Source organism: Micromesistius poutassou, assembly GCF_964030765.1.
Source record: "Micromesistius poutassou genome assembly, chromosome: 2".
NCBI lineage: Eukaryota > Metazoa > Chordata > Actinopteri > Gadiformes > Gadidae > Micromesistius > Micromesistius poutassou.
This window is the reverse complement of record NC_140272.1, coordinates 23,418,382-23,432,321: the sequence shown is the minus strand read 5'-3', so window position 1 is coordinate 23,432,321 and position 13,940 is coordinate 23,418,382. Positions and strand designations below refer to the sequence as shown.

The 13,940-nt window shown below is 55.0% G+C and overlaps 1 protein-coding gene across 1 annotated transcript; it reads right to left on the bottom strand.

Annotated features, from left to right (window-relative positions):
• Positions 1 to 670: 670 nt before the first annotated feature.
• Positions 671 to 13,414, bottom strand: sfi1 (SFI1 centrin binding protein; the record flags this gene model as incomplete). Its single annotated transcript, XM_084464682.1, has 31 exons — positions 671 to 899; positions 1,501 to 1,600; positions 1,811 to 1,991; positions 2,261 to 2,324; positions 2,404 to 2,686; positions 3,374 to 3,457; positions 3,609 to 3,787; positions 4,710 to 4,871; positions 6,102 to 6,176; positions 6,306 to 6,380; positions 6,470 to 6,630; positions 6,745 to 6,841; positions 6,932 to 7,034; positions 7,611 to 7,687; positions 7,778 to 7,873; positions 8,074 to 8,149; positions 8,482 to 8,660; positions 8,771 to 8,852; positions 9,071 to 9,201; positions 9,466 to 9,532; positions 9,657 to 9,754; positions 9,871 to 9,963; positions 11,557 to 11,627; positions 11,717 to 11,878; positions 11,974 to 12,130; positions 12,242 to 12,344; positions 12,444 to 12,561; positions 12,647 to 12,741; positions 12,939 to 13,049; positions 13,122 to 13,193; positions 13,275 to 13,414. The coding sequence occupies 31 exons, from the start codon at positions 13,412 to 13,414 to the stop codon at positions 786 to 788; spliced, it is 3,606 nt and encodes a 1,201-aa protein (XP_084320808.1). The 3' UTR covers positions 671 to 785.
• Between the last annotated feature and the right edge of the window lie 526 nt (positions 13,415 to 13,940).

Genomic DNA, 13,940 nt, shown 5'->3' with positions numbered 1-13,940 from the left:
CAGAAGAAAACGTTCAGGAACTCAACAACCAACAGGTTCAAAGCAGCATCCTTAAATAACAAAAATAAAACATGTACATGTGCATAAAAAACACAAAACATGCTTAGAAAACATTTTATTACAAAACCAAAGTATATAAATTACATTACGTTGGTAGAGAGTGATCAGAGTGTGGTAGAGTGATCAGAGTGTGGTAGAGAGTGATCAGAGTGTCTGTGGTAGAGAGTGATCAGAGTGTCTGTGGTAGAGAGTGATCAGAGTGTCTGTGGTAGAGAGTGATCAGAGTGTGATAGAGAGTGATCAGAGTGTGGTAGAGTGATCAGAGTGTGGTAGAGAGTGATCAGAGTGTGGTAGAGAGTGATCAGAGTCTGTGGTAGAGAGTGATCAGAGTGTGGTAGAGAGTGATCAGAGTGTGGTAGAGTGATCAGAGTGTGGTAGAGTGATCAGAGTGTGGTAGAGAGTGATCAGAGTGTCTGTGGTAGAGAGTGATCAGAGTGTCTGTGGTAGAGAGTGATCAGAGTGTGGTGGTAGAGAGTGATCAGAGTGTCTGTGGTAGAGAGTGATCAGAGTCTGTGGTAGAGAGTGATCAGAGTGTCTGTGGTAGAGAGTGATCAGAGTGTGGTAGAGAGTGATCAGAGTGTCTGTGGTAGAGAGTGATCAGAGTGTCTGTGGTAGAGTGATCAGAGTGTCTGTGGTAGAGAGTGATCAGAGTGAGGTAGAGTGATCAGAGTGTGGTAGAGTGATCAGAGTGAGGTAGAGAGTGATCAGAGTGAGGTAGAGAGTGATCAGAGTGCGTTGCGGAGGGCGTGGTCGAGGTGCTGGACCCTGGCTGCGTGCAGCAGCATGGCGGGCCTCTGCCGCTCCAGCTCCTCAGACAGACGGCCCATCCTCTCCTCCAGCTGTCACAGCAGGGGGCAAAGCTTCTTTAGAAGGGGCCTTGAACCAAGAGGCAGGAGCCACTGACACGTCCTGTCCCTTGGTTCACATGCTGCCATTACTTCCAGACTTGTACGTTATCTTAAACCAGTCCCTGCTAATAGTGACTGCGGTCATCAACGACGATAAGCCTGGATCTCATTCCTATTACGGTGATGGTTGAGTCAGTGACACCAAGTCCTTCATCAGTTCATATGAACAAGAAGCTTTGAATCAAAACCTCCCTGGTCTAACTCCTCTCCCTGGTCTAACTCCTCCCCCTGGTCTAACTCCTCTCCCTGCTCCTCCCTGGTCTAACTCCTCTCCCTGGTCTAACTCCTCCCCCTGGTCTAACTCCTCTCCCTGCTCCTCCCTGGTCTAACTCCTCCCCCTGGTCTAACTCCTCCCCCTGGTCTATCTCGTCTCCTGGTCTAACTCCTCCCCCTGGTCTAACTCCTCTCCTGGTCTAACTCCTCCCCCTGGTCTAGCTCCTCTCCTTGCTCCTCCCTGCTCCTCCCTGGTCTAACTCCTCCCCCTGCTCCTCCCTGCTCCTCCTTGCTCCTCCCTGGTCTCCTGGTCTCCTACCTGGTCCAGCTCCTCCTGCAGGGTGCTCCTGTGGGCGGGCTGGTCCTGAGCGCTGGTCCTCAGCCAGGTCTCCAGCAGCTCCCTCAGCCTCCGCCAGGCCCTGCAGCGCGGGGACATCACGTCACCAGAGCCCCGAGACGCCTTCCTTAAGCTTTATTACTGTTTGTCGTTTACGACGCCGTAAAATGTGCCGTTCTAGTGGAACAATAAGCCCTCTCAGCTCGGTGAGGCCCGGCGCGAGGTGTGACAGCTTCTTAACATCTGCTCAACAACACGCCAGGTCCTCTTGTGGAGGCCTGCGGCGTCCTACCAGAGCTGCTGCCGGTCCTGCTGGAAGCGCTTCATCTCCAGCTGGATGTGGAGCAGCTCTTTAGTGAGGCCCAGGGCGGGGTCCGCCTGCTGCCTCACCCCACACCGCTCCACCTCTCCAGCCTGCTCCTCCACCTCTCCAGCCTGCTCCTCCACCTCTCCAGCGGGCCGGGTTCTGTACCCTGCAGCCCAGGGAGAAGCCCGTCACGTTCACGTTAGCAGACGCTTTGATCCAAAGCCACTTCCAATACGTCCATTTGTCAGAAGGGAGCCACACGGCGGTCGGTACAGTGAGGACGTTCATGGAGACTAGTGCCAAGCACCGACCATCGCTAGATGGCTGGGGTGAGATGCTACACGAGGCTAAAGCGCTGCTAGACTTTAAACTGAATCCTGTTCACGGTGCAGATCAGTGTGAACGTCGCTGTGTGAGACGTAGCGGGTTTGAGACCTGAGGCGGGGGTGTGGGCGGCGGGGGGCGGCGGGGGGCGGTCTCCGGGCCCGGGGGGGCTGGCCTGCAACACATCAACCAGACGTCACTCAGCGGCGGGCCTCCTGCAGCCTGCGTCCATCACCACCCCCGCCGCTACACACCTGGCTGTGACCTCTGGGGGTCATGAAGGTGGAGGGCGGCAGCAGGACGTCCTGTCCGTCCGGGGGCCGGGGCGGTCCCCCACGCGGCCTCGCCGGCCGGGGGCTGGTCAGGACGCCTGGCGGCGGGAGGCAGCCGGGGGCCCCCGGGGTCTGGCCTTGGTTTAGAGACCAGCTCCACGGAGCCACCACGCCGCGAGGGGCCCCGGGGCCCGGCTCTGGGGCCCCGGGGCCGGGCTCTGGGGGCTGCAGGGTGGGGCTGCAGACACAGGGAGGCTCCTCAGCCCTGGAGCCAAGAGTCTGAGGTCAGTCTGGAGGGTCTGGAGGGTCTGGAGGGTCTGGAGGGTCTGGGTCAGTCTGGAGGGTCTGGGTCAGTCTAGAGGGTCTGGGTCAGTCTAGAGGGTCTGGGTCAGTCTGGAGGGTCTAGAGGGTCTGGGTCAGTCTGGAGGGTCTGGGTCAGTCTGGAGGGTCTGGGTCAGTCTAGAGGGTCTGGGTCAGTCTGGAGGGTCTGGAGGGTCTGGAGGGTCTGGGTGAGTCTAGAGGGTCTGGGTCAGTCTGGAGGGTCTGAGGTCAGTCTGGAGGGTCTGGGTCAGTCTGGAGGGTCTGGAGGGTCTGGAGGGTCTGGAGGGTCTGGGTCAGTCTGGAGGGTCTTACATTTTTTTTATCGTGAGATTAACGTTAGATTTATTTTTGACCCTTTCATTGATGGACAGCGTTCCACTGTCTGAGAGATGATTTGCTCCAGGTGAGAATGCTAGTGTGACAGTGAACACTACAGTATGTGGCAACGTTGTTTTCAATAAAAAAAACATCTGCACAAAGCAAGACGATCCACTTTTCCACGTTGATAAGAGCATTAAAATGAGAAAAAAAAATAATAATGGGACAAAAATAAATCAAGGGACATTTAGAATAGATAAAAATGTGCGATTGATTCTGATGAATCAAAGTGAGGTGGGTCCTGGCCCCTTACCCCCCGTGGCCCCGCTCCTCCCCTGGAGACGGCAGCAGGTCCGGGGGCCGGCGGGGCTGCGGTCTGGGGGCGGGCCCCGGGGCCCTGGAGCAGAGGGGGGCAGAGGCGTGACCCCAGAGGTACACACACACACTCACACACACTCACACTCACACACACACTCACACACACACACACACACACACACACACACACACACACACACACACACACACACACACACACACACACTCACGTCTGGCAGGGCGCCCCCAGCCCCGGGCGGGGCGCAGCGGGCGGGCAGCTGAAGGTGACGTGATGCGGGCCCCTGGGCGGCGGGCCCCTGCCCTGGGGGGCCCCCCCTGCGGGGCCCCCGAGCGCACGCTGCTTCCAGCGCCAGGCGCAGCGCTGCACGGTGGTCTGGAGCTCCGAGGCCTGGGGGGGGAGGGAGCAGGACGCCGGCGGGAGGAGTCACATTAGCCCCGCCCCCGCCAGCCGGCCCTTAAAGGGCCCCTCACACAACGCCGCCGGGCGTGAGGAAACCTGCCCCTTATGACATCACAGGTGGGCGTGTCCACCTAGATGTGTGACGGACAGATGAGCAGCGTGTGCTCCGGGCCACCGGGTCGGCCGGTGGACTGATCTACCACAGCGCACAGCCAGGAGGACATGCCCACCTGTGATGTCATCAGACTGATATTCAGAGCGGCTGGTAGCGGCTGGTCACACCACACCTGGTGGTCATGGACCTTTAAAGGAGCAGACCTGGCGGGAATGATACATAATATTCTGAAGTATGTTTTAGTTTGTGTATAAATCCCATCAGCATAAGAACGGTTGTGTTTTCTTAACCTGAGAATGCTCTAGCGATGGAAATGTTTTTAATTCTCTCCTTCTTACTTGGAAGCTCTGACCTTTAGTTTTATAGACACATCAACAAAACACAATTTATAAGTCTATCAAGGAACCTCCTAACTTCACCTCCTTTAGGAAGTACTTATGGTCGCCTAACAGGCCACCGTAGCTTTCCTGTTTTTTACGTTTTCTGAAAGGGAGGGGCGAGTGGCACTGAGGGCACTCAGTGGGTTGCAGTCTTAAGCCTCACCACCAGAGGTCACTAACGCCTACACGCTGCTGCTTTAACGGATAAACAGAACACTAATGAATCCTTCCAGTTGTTCCATCGGCGGATTAGTGATTCCTAGAGCTCCCTGCACGCTCTCCTTCTGTCAACACGGGGCGTTCATCCGCTTTGGACGAGAGCTCTGCTGCTAAAACAACGGGCTGCAGAGGAGCAGGAAGGAGCAGGAAGGAGCAGGAAGGAGCAGGAAGGAGCAGGAAGGAGCTGTGGACCCACCGGCTGGGCGCGGCCCGCGGCCTGGCGGCTGTGGGCGGCGTGCGTCAGGAGCGCCGCCACGCCGTCCCTCAGCAGCTGGTCCCGGTAGAACTCCGCCCCGCGGGCCAGACGCCCCCGCTTCCTCTGCTGCTCGGAGGCCCACCACCGCCACGCGTACAGCGCCTGGACAGAGTGACCAGAGTGTGGTGGTACAGAGTGACCAGAGTGTCTGTGGTAGAGAGTGATCAAGAGTGATCAGAGTGTCTGTGGTAGAGAGTGATCAGAGTGTCTGTGGTACAGAGTGATCAGAGTGTCTGTGGTACAGAGTGATCAGAGTGTCTGTGGTAGAGAGTGATCAGAGTGTCTGTGGTACAGAGTGATCAGAGTGTCTGTGGTACAGAGTGATCAGAGTGTCTGTGGTACAGAGTGATCAGAGTGTCTGTGGTACAGAGTGATCAGAGTGTCTGTGGTAGAGAGTAATCAGAGTGTGGTAGAGTGATCAGAGTGTCTGTGGTAGAGAGTGATCAGAGTGTCTGTGGTACAGAGTGATCAGAGTGTCTGTGGTACAGAGTGATCAGAGTGTCTGTGGTAGAGAGTGATCAGAGTGTCTGTGGTAGAGAGTGATCAGAGTGTCTGTGGTACAGAGTGATCAAGAGTGATCAGAGTGTCTGTGGTAGAGAGTGATCAGAGTGTCTGGTGGTAGAGTGACCAGAGTGTCTGTGGTAGAGAGTGATCAGAGTGTGGTGGTAGAGAGTGATCAGAGTGTCTGGTGGTAGAGTGACCAGAGTGTCTGTGGTAGAGTGATCAGAGTGTCTGTGGTACAGAGTGATCAGAGTGTCTGTGGTAGAGAGTGATCAGAGTGTCTGTGGTAGAGAGTGATCAGAGTGTCTGGTGGTAGAGTGACCAGAGTGTCTGTGGTAGAGAGTGACCAGAGTGTCTGTGGTACAGAGTGATCAGAGTGTCTGTGGTAGAGAGTGATCAGAGTGTCTGTGGTACAGAGTGATCAGAGTGTCTGTGGTACAGAGTGATCAGAGTGTCTGTGGTACAGAGTGATCAGAGTGTCTGGTAGAGAGTGATCAGAGTGTCTGGTAGAGAGTGATCAGAGTGTCTGGTGGTAGAGTGACCAGAGTGTCTGGTGGTAGAGTGACCAGAGTGTCTGTGGTAGAGTGATCAGAGTGTCTGTGGTACAGAGTGATCAGAGTGTCTGTGGTAGAGAGTGATCAGAGTGTCTGGTGGTAGAGTGATCAGAGTGTCTGTGGTAGAGTGATCAGAGTGTCTGTGGTAGAGTGATCAGAGTGTGGTAGAGAGTGACCAGAGTGTCTGTGGTAGAGTGATCAGAGTGTGGTAGAGAGTGATCAGAGTGTCTGTGGTAGAGAGTGATCAGAGTGTGGTAGAGAGTGATCAGAGTGTCACCTTGGACTGGAGGCTGAGCGACCAGTGCCAGAGAGAGACGGCCGTCTGCTCCGCCTCTCGCTTCTTGCGCCCCAGCTGTGGACAGGAAGTACATCATCAGGGGAAGGAACTGTTGCACTCTCCAATACAATGTGTTCATAGCGGGAATCGGAGCGGAAACGACAAACGTTTGCAAAGAAGGATGTTCTCTGTTCTCTGACTGACCTCCGCCTGCCAAACCGCAAAGAACTTCTGGTAGACCTTCAGCCGGAGAAGCATGGCTCCCTGTCGCCTCATCACCTGCAGGGTACAACGGGACACCGGCTCAGGTGAGGGGCGGGGCGGGCGTGGCGCTCTGCCGCACTTCTGGGACATGGCTCTAGTTTGACCTCATGTGTCTGTCCACGGCGGTGATGGCCGCTCCAGGACTTGAGCGCGCTGGAGAGCAGCCTGGCGCGGTGGTGCTGCTCCGCCTTCTCCGCGCCCGTCCGCTCCGCCGCCGTCTCCCGGGTCCTCCGCCGCCAGCGCCTGAACGCCGCCCGCCGCCGCACTGGGGTGGGGGGGAGAGGACCGGGGACAGGGAGTACATTTAACAGGCGATGACGCTCACACACCTCGTCCTCCTGCAAGCGGGGTCCATCGCTCTGTTCTGTGGGGGCTTCACCGTGGTCCATGTGACTCTGAGCCCCCTCCAGGACCTCCCCCTGGTGGAGCCGCTCTGCTATCGCATGCTCTGCAGCTCGTCTCCAAGCAAAAAACACCTTGAACGAGAACACAGACTTCAGCATCGACACCCACGACGTTAAGGCCGATGACGTGTGACACCCTGCGGGCTCCGGGTGGGCGGTTACCTGGACCTGTCGGCCCCTCTGGAAGTGGCTCAGAGCCCTCTGCTCTGTGAGCCTGGCGTCCGACACAAAGGTTGCGTTCTCCTTCCACTCGGTCAGTGTCCTCCTGGGAAGAGAAACCACACAGACGGCCAATGACGAACCTCCAAGGTGAGCAGTCAGAGCGTGGTGTGACTCCACCTCAGAGCTGCTGTAGGTAACGAGTCCAGAAGGAATGAGAGCATAGAAAGGAAACGCCCGCCTCCGTTCTGCCTACCTGACGCACTGCATTCCACGCACACCTGTGACTGCAGGGTGAATTCCCCCAACCAATCAGGAGAGAGATGCCTTGATTGGTCAAAGATATCAGAGCTGGGAGCCATAATCTAACGTGGCTCATGACTCAAACTAATATTCCCACAGCGCATTTCACCTCAGTGGCTGAAGGGTGGCTGGTCTAAAGAATGACTCTAACCATACAAACCTCCTCCTCCACATTCCGTGACTCTGATGGTCGCTGGTATATGACTTGAATGCAAAGACAAATTGACCAAACTGACATTGATACATGCACATACATACATCCAAATGCACAACGCAGGTTCAACTATTGCCTGTAGCCCTCACACGGACGGCTGCACACGCTTGAACCTGACCTACAGCTCTTTGAATGTTCACGTAGCGCTGATGTAGTGTGTTGTACCTGAGCAGGCGTTGGTTGTGCAGCGTGAAGCGGTCTTCCACCAGGCCGTGGACCAGGCCTGTGTGCTGATGGTACGCCTGTGGTCAACGACAGCGCAGGGCTTATGAAGACGGCCGTCAGCGGTGGGAGGGCATAAACATGGAGTGCTCTGATAGGCTGAGCCTCACCTTCCAGGCCTGGAGGCCTCGTCTCAGCAGCCTCACTTGGTCGTGCCGTTGCACGTGATGCAGCCGGCTGCTCTGGTCCCGTCGGCCCTGAACAAACTGAGGGAGCACAACGTTAACACAGACGTAAGAAAACACCAACGCAAACAGTCTACATGAGGCAGGACGCAATCACTGTTCTGATCTTTATAAAAAGATCCCATTTGTAACTATTTGAAACACTGCTCCATTAAATGAACGTCCCAACGCTACAGATGCAGTACATAGATAGATAGTAGATAAAGAACAAACATTCTTACCTTTTGCCATCCAGTCAAAGCCCATCTCAGGAGCCGGAGCTCCCGGCGCCTAGAGGCCTGCTCCACCACGGTCCTCCTGGAGGAAACACTAATAGATGACCAACACCAACACCGTACTCACTGAACACGTGCAAAACAAATCACCTGGAGGTCAGACACACATCATCAAGAAGCAGGAGGGGGAAAGGAATCCTGCGGATACTGGGGGTCGAACCCGGTAACCAGCCCTCAGCCCTCAGCCCTCAGCCCTCAGCCCTCGGCCCTCGGCCCTCGGCCCTCAGCCCTCAGCCCTCAGCCCTCAGCCCTCAGCCCTCGGCCCTCGGCCCTCGGCCCTCGGCCCTCAGCCCTCAGCCCTCAGCCCTCAGCCCTCGGCCCTCGGCCCTCGGCCCCCCTCCCTCCCACACACACCTGCCCCTCTCCTGGGCAGCCCGGGCCCTCCAGCGCGCGGTGGTGTTCATCAGGAGTGTGCGCTGGTACAGCTGCTCGGCGGCGCGCCCCCTCTCCCGCTCCTCGACGCGCCGCCCCGCGCGTCTCCTCCAGAGGCGCCAGGCGCTCTGCACGCAGCGCCGCCCGTCATACAGCAGGGCCTGACCACACAGGGGGGGGGGGGGGGAGCAGAGGTTACGGTGGGCCGGGCTGGCTGGCTGGCCGGGCGGGCGGCGGTGGCGGCGCTGGGCGTAGCGGTAGCCGGCCGTACCGTGTTCCCGGCCAGCCGCTGCTCCTGGCCCTGCTGGCAGCCGTCCCACCAGCGGTAGAAAACCCAGCAGTGCAGCCGGCGTCTGAAGGGGGAGGAGGGGGAGGTCATGGTGAGAGGAACGGTAACACCCGCCAGGACGGTCAGGGTGATTTTCTCACTTGCAGCGTGGAAGCATGTGGTAGAAACGCCGCCATAAAGGGAGGCTGAGGACATGTGATCCGTACGACTTTGGCTGGTGGTTCAAATACCCCTCGCCAGAAAATTGCCGGAAAATTTAATCCAGCTGCGTTGGAAGCTCACCGGTTAAACGCGTCTGCCATGTCTTTGTTCTCCCTGCGCAGCGCGGCCTGCGAGGTGTATTTCACCCAGGAGTGGACGCACTGGGGCAGCCTGCGTCTGGCCAACTGGCTCTCTGCCTGGAGCTCCAAGCCCTGCTCACAGCAGACATATATATATACACACACACACACACACACACACACATGTCCCATACAATGGCCGACACCACTACCATATGACAGCGCTTCATCTTTAAAAGAAGGACGAAGACGTGGCAGTAATGTTAAGACCGATTTGTTTCCGTTAGCAGACGCAATCGGGAGAAAGGAGGAAAAACAGTAAAAGAATAAACACACTGATCTCAATCTAAACTTTAGAATCTTTCAGATGTCCAAACTGAATGAAGGATGTAATACCTGTTGGTGTCTGCGTTCAACTAGCCTGTCCTTCCATGTGTAAAAGAAGGATTTTGTCAATGACGCGCTGTCAAGAGGAACACACAAGGATGGTTAAAGCTTGTATTGACACTAGTTTTTGTTTTCAGATATACATCTGGTAAGAAGGATGTTTATCATCACATCCACTTGTTGAAGGACTGTTTCCACACCTGTAGTACGTCTGGCCAGCTCTGAGTGGAGGGTAGAGCAGCTTGTCTTCTGCCTCTTCCACACGCTCCTGCCAGAATCTCCAGTATTTGCTTTTAAGCTGTAAATAACACAAGAAAAATAACACAAGTAATGCGCACAAAAGCCTCAGAGGTAAGTTTTAGTTTAGCAACGCTAGTTTATTGTGATTTATTATCGTAAACGTGGAGCACCTACAGTCTGCTGAAGATGATGAGCAGCAATGTTATTGTTCTGTCGCTGTGTTTTACTCATGCTGATGTTCAGGGAAAGGCCACGTAATCCAGCCCGCTGCAACGGCAAAACACAGAACACCAGCATCACTACAACCGTCCTCACAGAACACCAGCATCACTACAACCGTCCTCACAGAACACCAGCATCACTACAACCGTCCTCACACAGAACACCAGCATCACTACAACCGTCCTCACAGAACACCAGCATCACTACAACCGTCCTCACAGAACACCAGCCACATCACTACAACTGTCCTCACAGAACACCAGCATCACTACAACCGTCCTCACAGAACACCAGCCACATCACTACAACCGTCCTCACAGAACACCAGCCACATCACTACAACCGTCCTCACAGAACACCAGCATCACTACAACCGTCCTCACAGAACACCAGCATCACTACAACCGTCCTCACAGAACACCAGCCACATCACTACAACCGTCCTCACAGAACACCAGCATCACTACAACCGTCCTCACAGAACACCAGCCACATCACTACAACTGTCCTCACAGAACACCAGCCACATCACTACAACCGTCCTCACAGAACACCAGCATCACTACAACCGTCCTCACAGAACACCAGCATCACTACAACCGTCCTCACAGAACACCAGCATCACTACAACCGTCCTCACAGAACACCAGCCACATCACTACAACCGTCCTCACAGAACACCAGCCACATCACTACAACCGTCCTCACAGAACACCAGCCACATCACTACAACCGTCCTCACAGAACACCAGCATCACTACAACCGTCCTCACAGAACACCAGCCACATCACTACAACCGTCCTCACAGAACACCAGCATCACTACAACCGTCCTCACAGAACACCAGCATCACTACAACCGTCCTCACAGAACACCAGCCACATCACTACAACCGTCCTCACAGAACACCAGCATCACTACAACCGTCCTCACAGAACACCAGCATCACTACAACCGTCCTCACAGAACACCAGCATCACTACAACCGTCCTCACAGAACACCAGCATCACTACAACCGTCCTCACACAGAACACCAGCCACATCACTACAACCGTCCTCACAGAACACCAGCATCACTACAACCGTCCTCACAGAACACCAGCATCACTACAACCGTCCTCACAGAACACCAGCATCACTACAACCGTCCTCACAGAACACCAGCATCACTACAACCGTCCTCACAGAACACCAGCCACATCACTACAACCGTCCTCACAGAACACCAGCCACATCACTACAACCGTCCTCACAGAACACCAGCATCACTACAACCGTCCTCACAGAACACCAGCATCACTACAACCGTCCTCACAGAACACCAGCCACATCACTACAACCGTCCTCACACAGAACACCAGCATCACTACAACCGTCCTCACAGAACACCAGCCACATCACTACAACTGTCCTCACAGAACACCAGCCACATCACTACAACCGTCCTCACAGAACACCAGCCACATCACTACAACCGTCCTCACAGAACACCAGCCACATCACTACAACTGTCCTCACACTAATCACCATGATTACAAATCATGGTGAACATGTGATGGCAGAGAACCAGTTACAGATAAGCGTGGGCGTGACGTCATGGCTGGAGAGACAGTTGTTCAGGAGTCCTGCTCCTTACCAGTAAACGCTGTCGTCTGTGTTGGCGTGCCAGCTCATCTCTTCCGGCCTCTTCCCTGCACAGGGTCATGTCTAACGGAGAGGCTCAGGAACAAAACAACGACATACAGGCTCCGCTCAGCTGGCTCAAGTCCGTTAAAGCTATGAGTGAAACAGGATACAGGTCCTCCAGTGCGCCATGGCTGTGCGCTGCTTGTGCTGCTCGGCCAGATGTTCCGCAGCTTCAAGTCGCTGCGCCGCGTCCCTCCTGCAGATTAATGTGAGCCGCCATTTGCTCCAACACTCTTGTAGCAGTGTTTGGCTCCTGGCACGCCGCGCCACGTCTGAAACACAGAGGCACAGAAACGGCTGAAAACTGATGCCACACACACACCGCTTTGGATAAAAGTTAAATGAGCAAATGGTAAATGCTATTCACCATTTGGATGCTTTTTGCATTGGCGACTGCGAACATAACACGTCCACTGATGCAACGTGTTCCTCTGCAGTGCTCGGCTGTGATGGCGTGAAGCCTTGTTGTCAGAGCGTCTCTGAGTGCAGGCAGCCTTGTGTGAGTGTGTCCACTGACGCCATGCCTATCGGGCAAAGAGATGACCACTGACACATCGGAAATACTTTAACCAAACGCTGGCTGGGGAAACCACACTGGGAACATCTTGGATGTGGTCCGGTTGAATCCCGTCTACCTTGCGGCGTAACGTCAGACGCCTGAGCTCAAAGGCCTGCTCTTCCAAAGCAAACACATCTAAAGTCTGCTGCCGCTTCGCCTGCCAAACCTTCCAGGTGGAGCTGTGTGACGGAGGACACAAGGGTAGAAACACAATGAAGAGGTCTGTGGGGAGAACAGCACGCAGGAACACAGAGCACAGGGACATGGATGGGTCTCACCGTGTTGTCCACAGTCTATGCTGCTGAACGGCCAAATCCAGCATCCTGGCCTTCATGCGTTTCATCAGTACAAACACCTCCCACTTCTCCCATACCCCACGAACCAGGTGCTTCTCAGCTAGCAAACACACAGACACACAGAGGTGTAAACACGTGAACTCTTCAGTGTCTGGTGAACGTCAGGCGTCACCCTAGCTCCATACCGTAGGACTGCGCCTGTCGGGCCTTCTCCATCTTCTGCCTCCTGGTGGCTGCAAAGACCCGCCAGCAACGGAGGGTCCAGCTGTAAAGGGTGTACCTGGAACACACAGCGTCCAAACGGCCGTGTCCTGACACTACATACTGTGGGTTCAAGTGGTCAAAAACCTCCATCCGCAGATATGGAGAGAGATCTAATTCAACGTTAGTGACCCCAGGAGTAACCCCCTCCACCCCCCCATGTGCTGTGATCCAGTCTTCTGACTATGACAGTCTCTCTCTGAGGACTAGACCTACTTATGGTGACACTCTGCCCGCACCACCAGCCGCCACTCCCTCCTGGTGCTCCACCACTCGTCCTTCCAGGCGTCAAACACTCTGAGCAGGAGCCTCCTGTCGCCGTGGGCCCTGCGGTCACACCACAGTGCGTCAACACGTTCCTCCTCACGCGTGACCACCACGTGTTCATCAGGGCCTTACCTCGCTCTACTGGGACGAACCCGACCGAACGTATTCTTCACCCAGATCCTCAGGTACTTCCTCGCCAGGTGCCTGCGGTGTCACATGGTCCACGGTGAGAAGCTGAAAGAGGAGCTGATGCATGACGTGCGAATGAGGAGACGAGGACCTCACCGTATTCGTATCTCCTTCAGTCTGCCGCCCCGGTTCCAGGTGTACCCGACCTTGTAGCGTGTGTACCGGGTCCTGTTGGCCGTGCCCCTGGGTCCCGCTCCCGACCGGACGGGTCTGCGCTGAAGCTCTAACGTTTGCATGTCTCCTACGTGCAGGCGTCACAATACTGACTCTCTCTCTCTCTATCCCTCTCTCACCCCCACACACACACTGCAATTGTGTGCAAAACTGCAAAACTGTGCAATTGCATTATATTTATTTATTTTTATATCTACCTCTGGCTCTTTTTTATATGGATTTTTTAATTATGTGCAATATTGCTCACTTTTATTGACTTATTTTGTTGACTTTTGTCCATTTTGTTGTTTGTCAACTGTACTGTACTGTCTGTGCTACTGGATACATGCATTTCCCCCAAGGGGATGAATAAAGGATCTACTTACTTACTTACGCAAGACAAAAATCGAGGGTTGAAAACTTTGTTATAGTTTTCCACAGCTGAGACCAAAACCTTTTGTTGACGCTGCTGCTCCGACAGACGGCCGCGCGCCGCCGTCTGGGTCCACAGCGCACGCGCGCAGCGCTACCGGGTCCGGATAACTTTATAAATACGAGATAAAGCTCGACGGAGGGTTCACTCTCCTCATTGTTATCTTGTAAATGTGG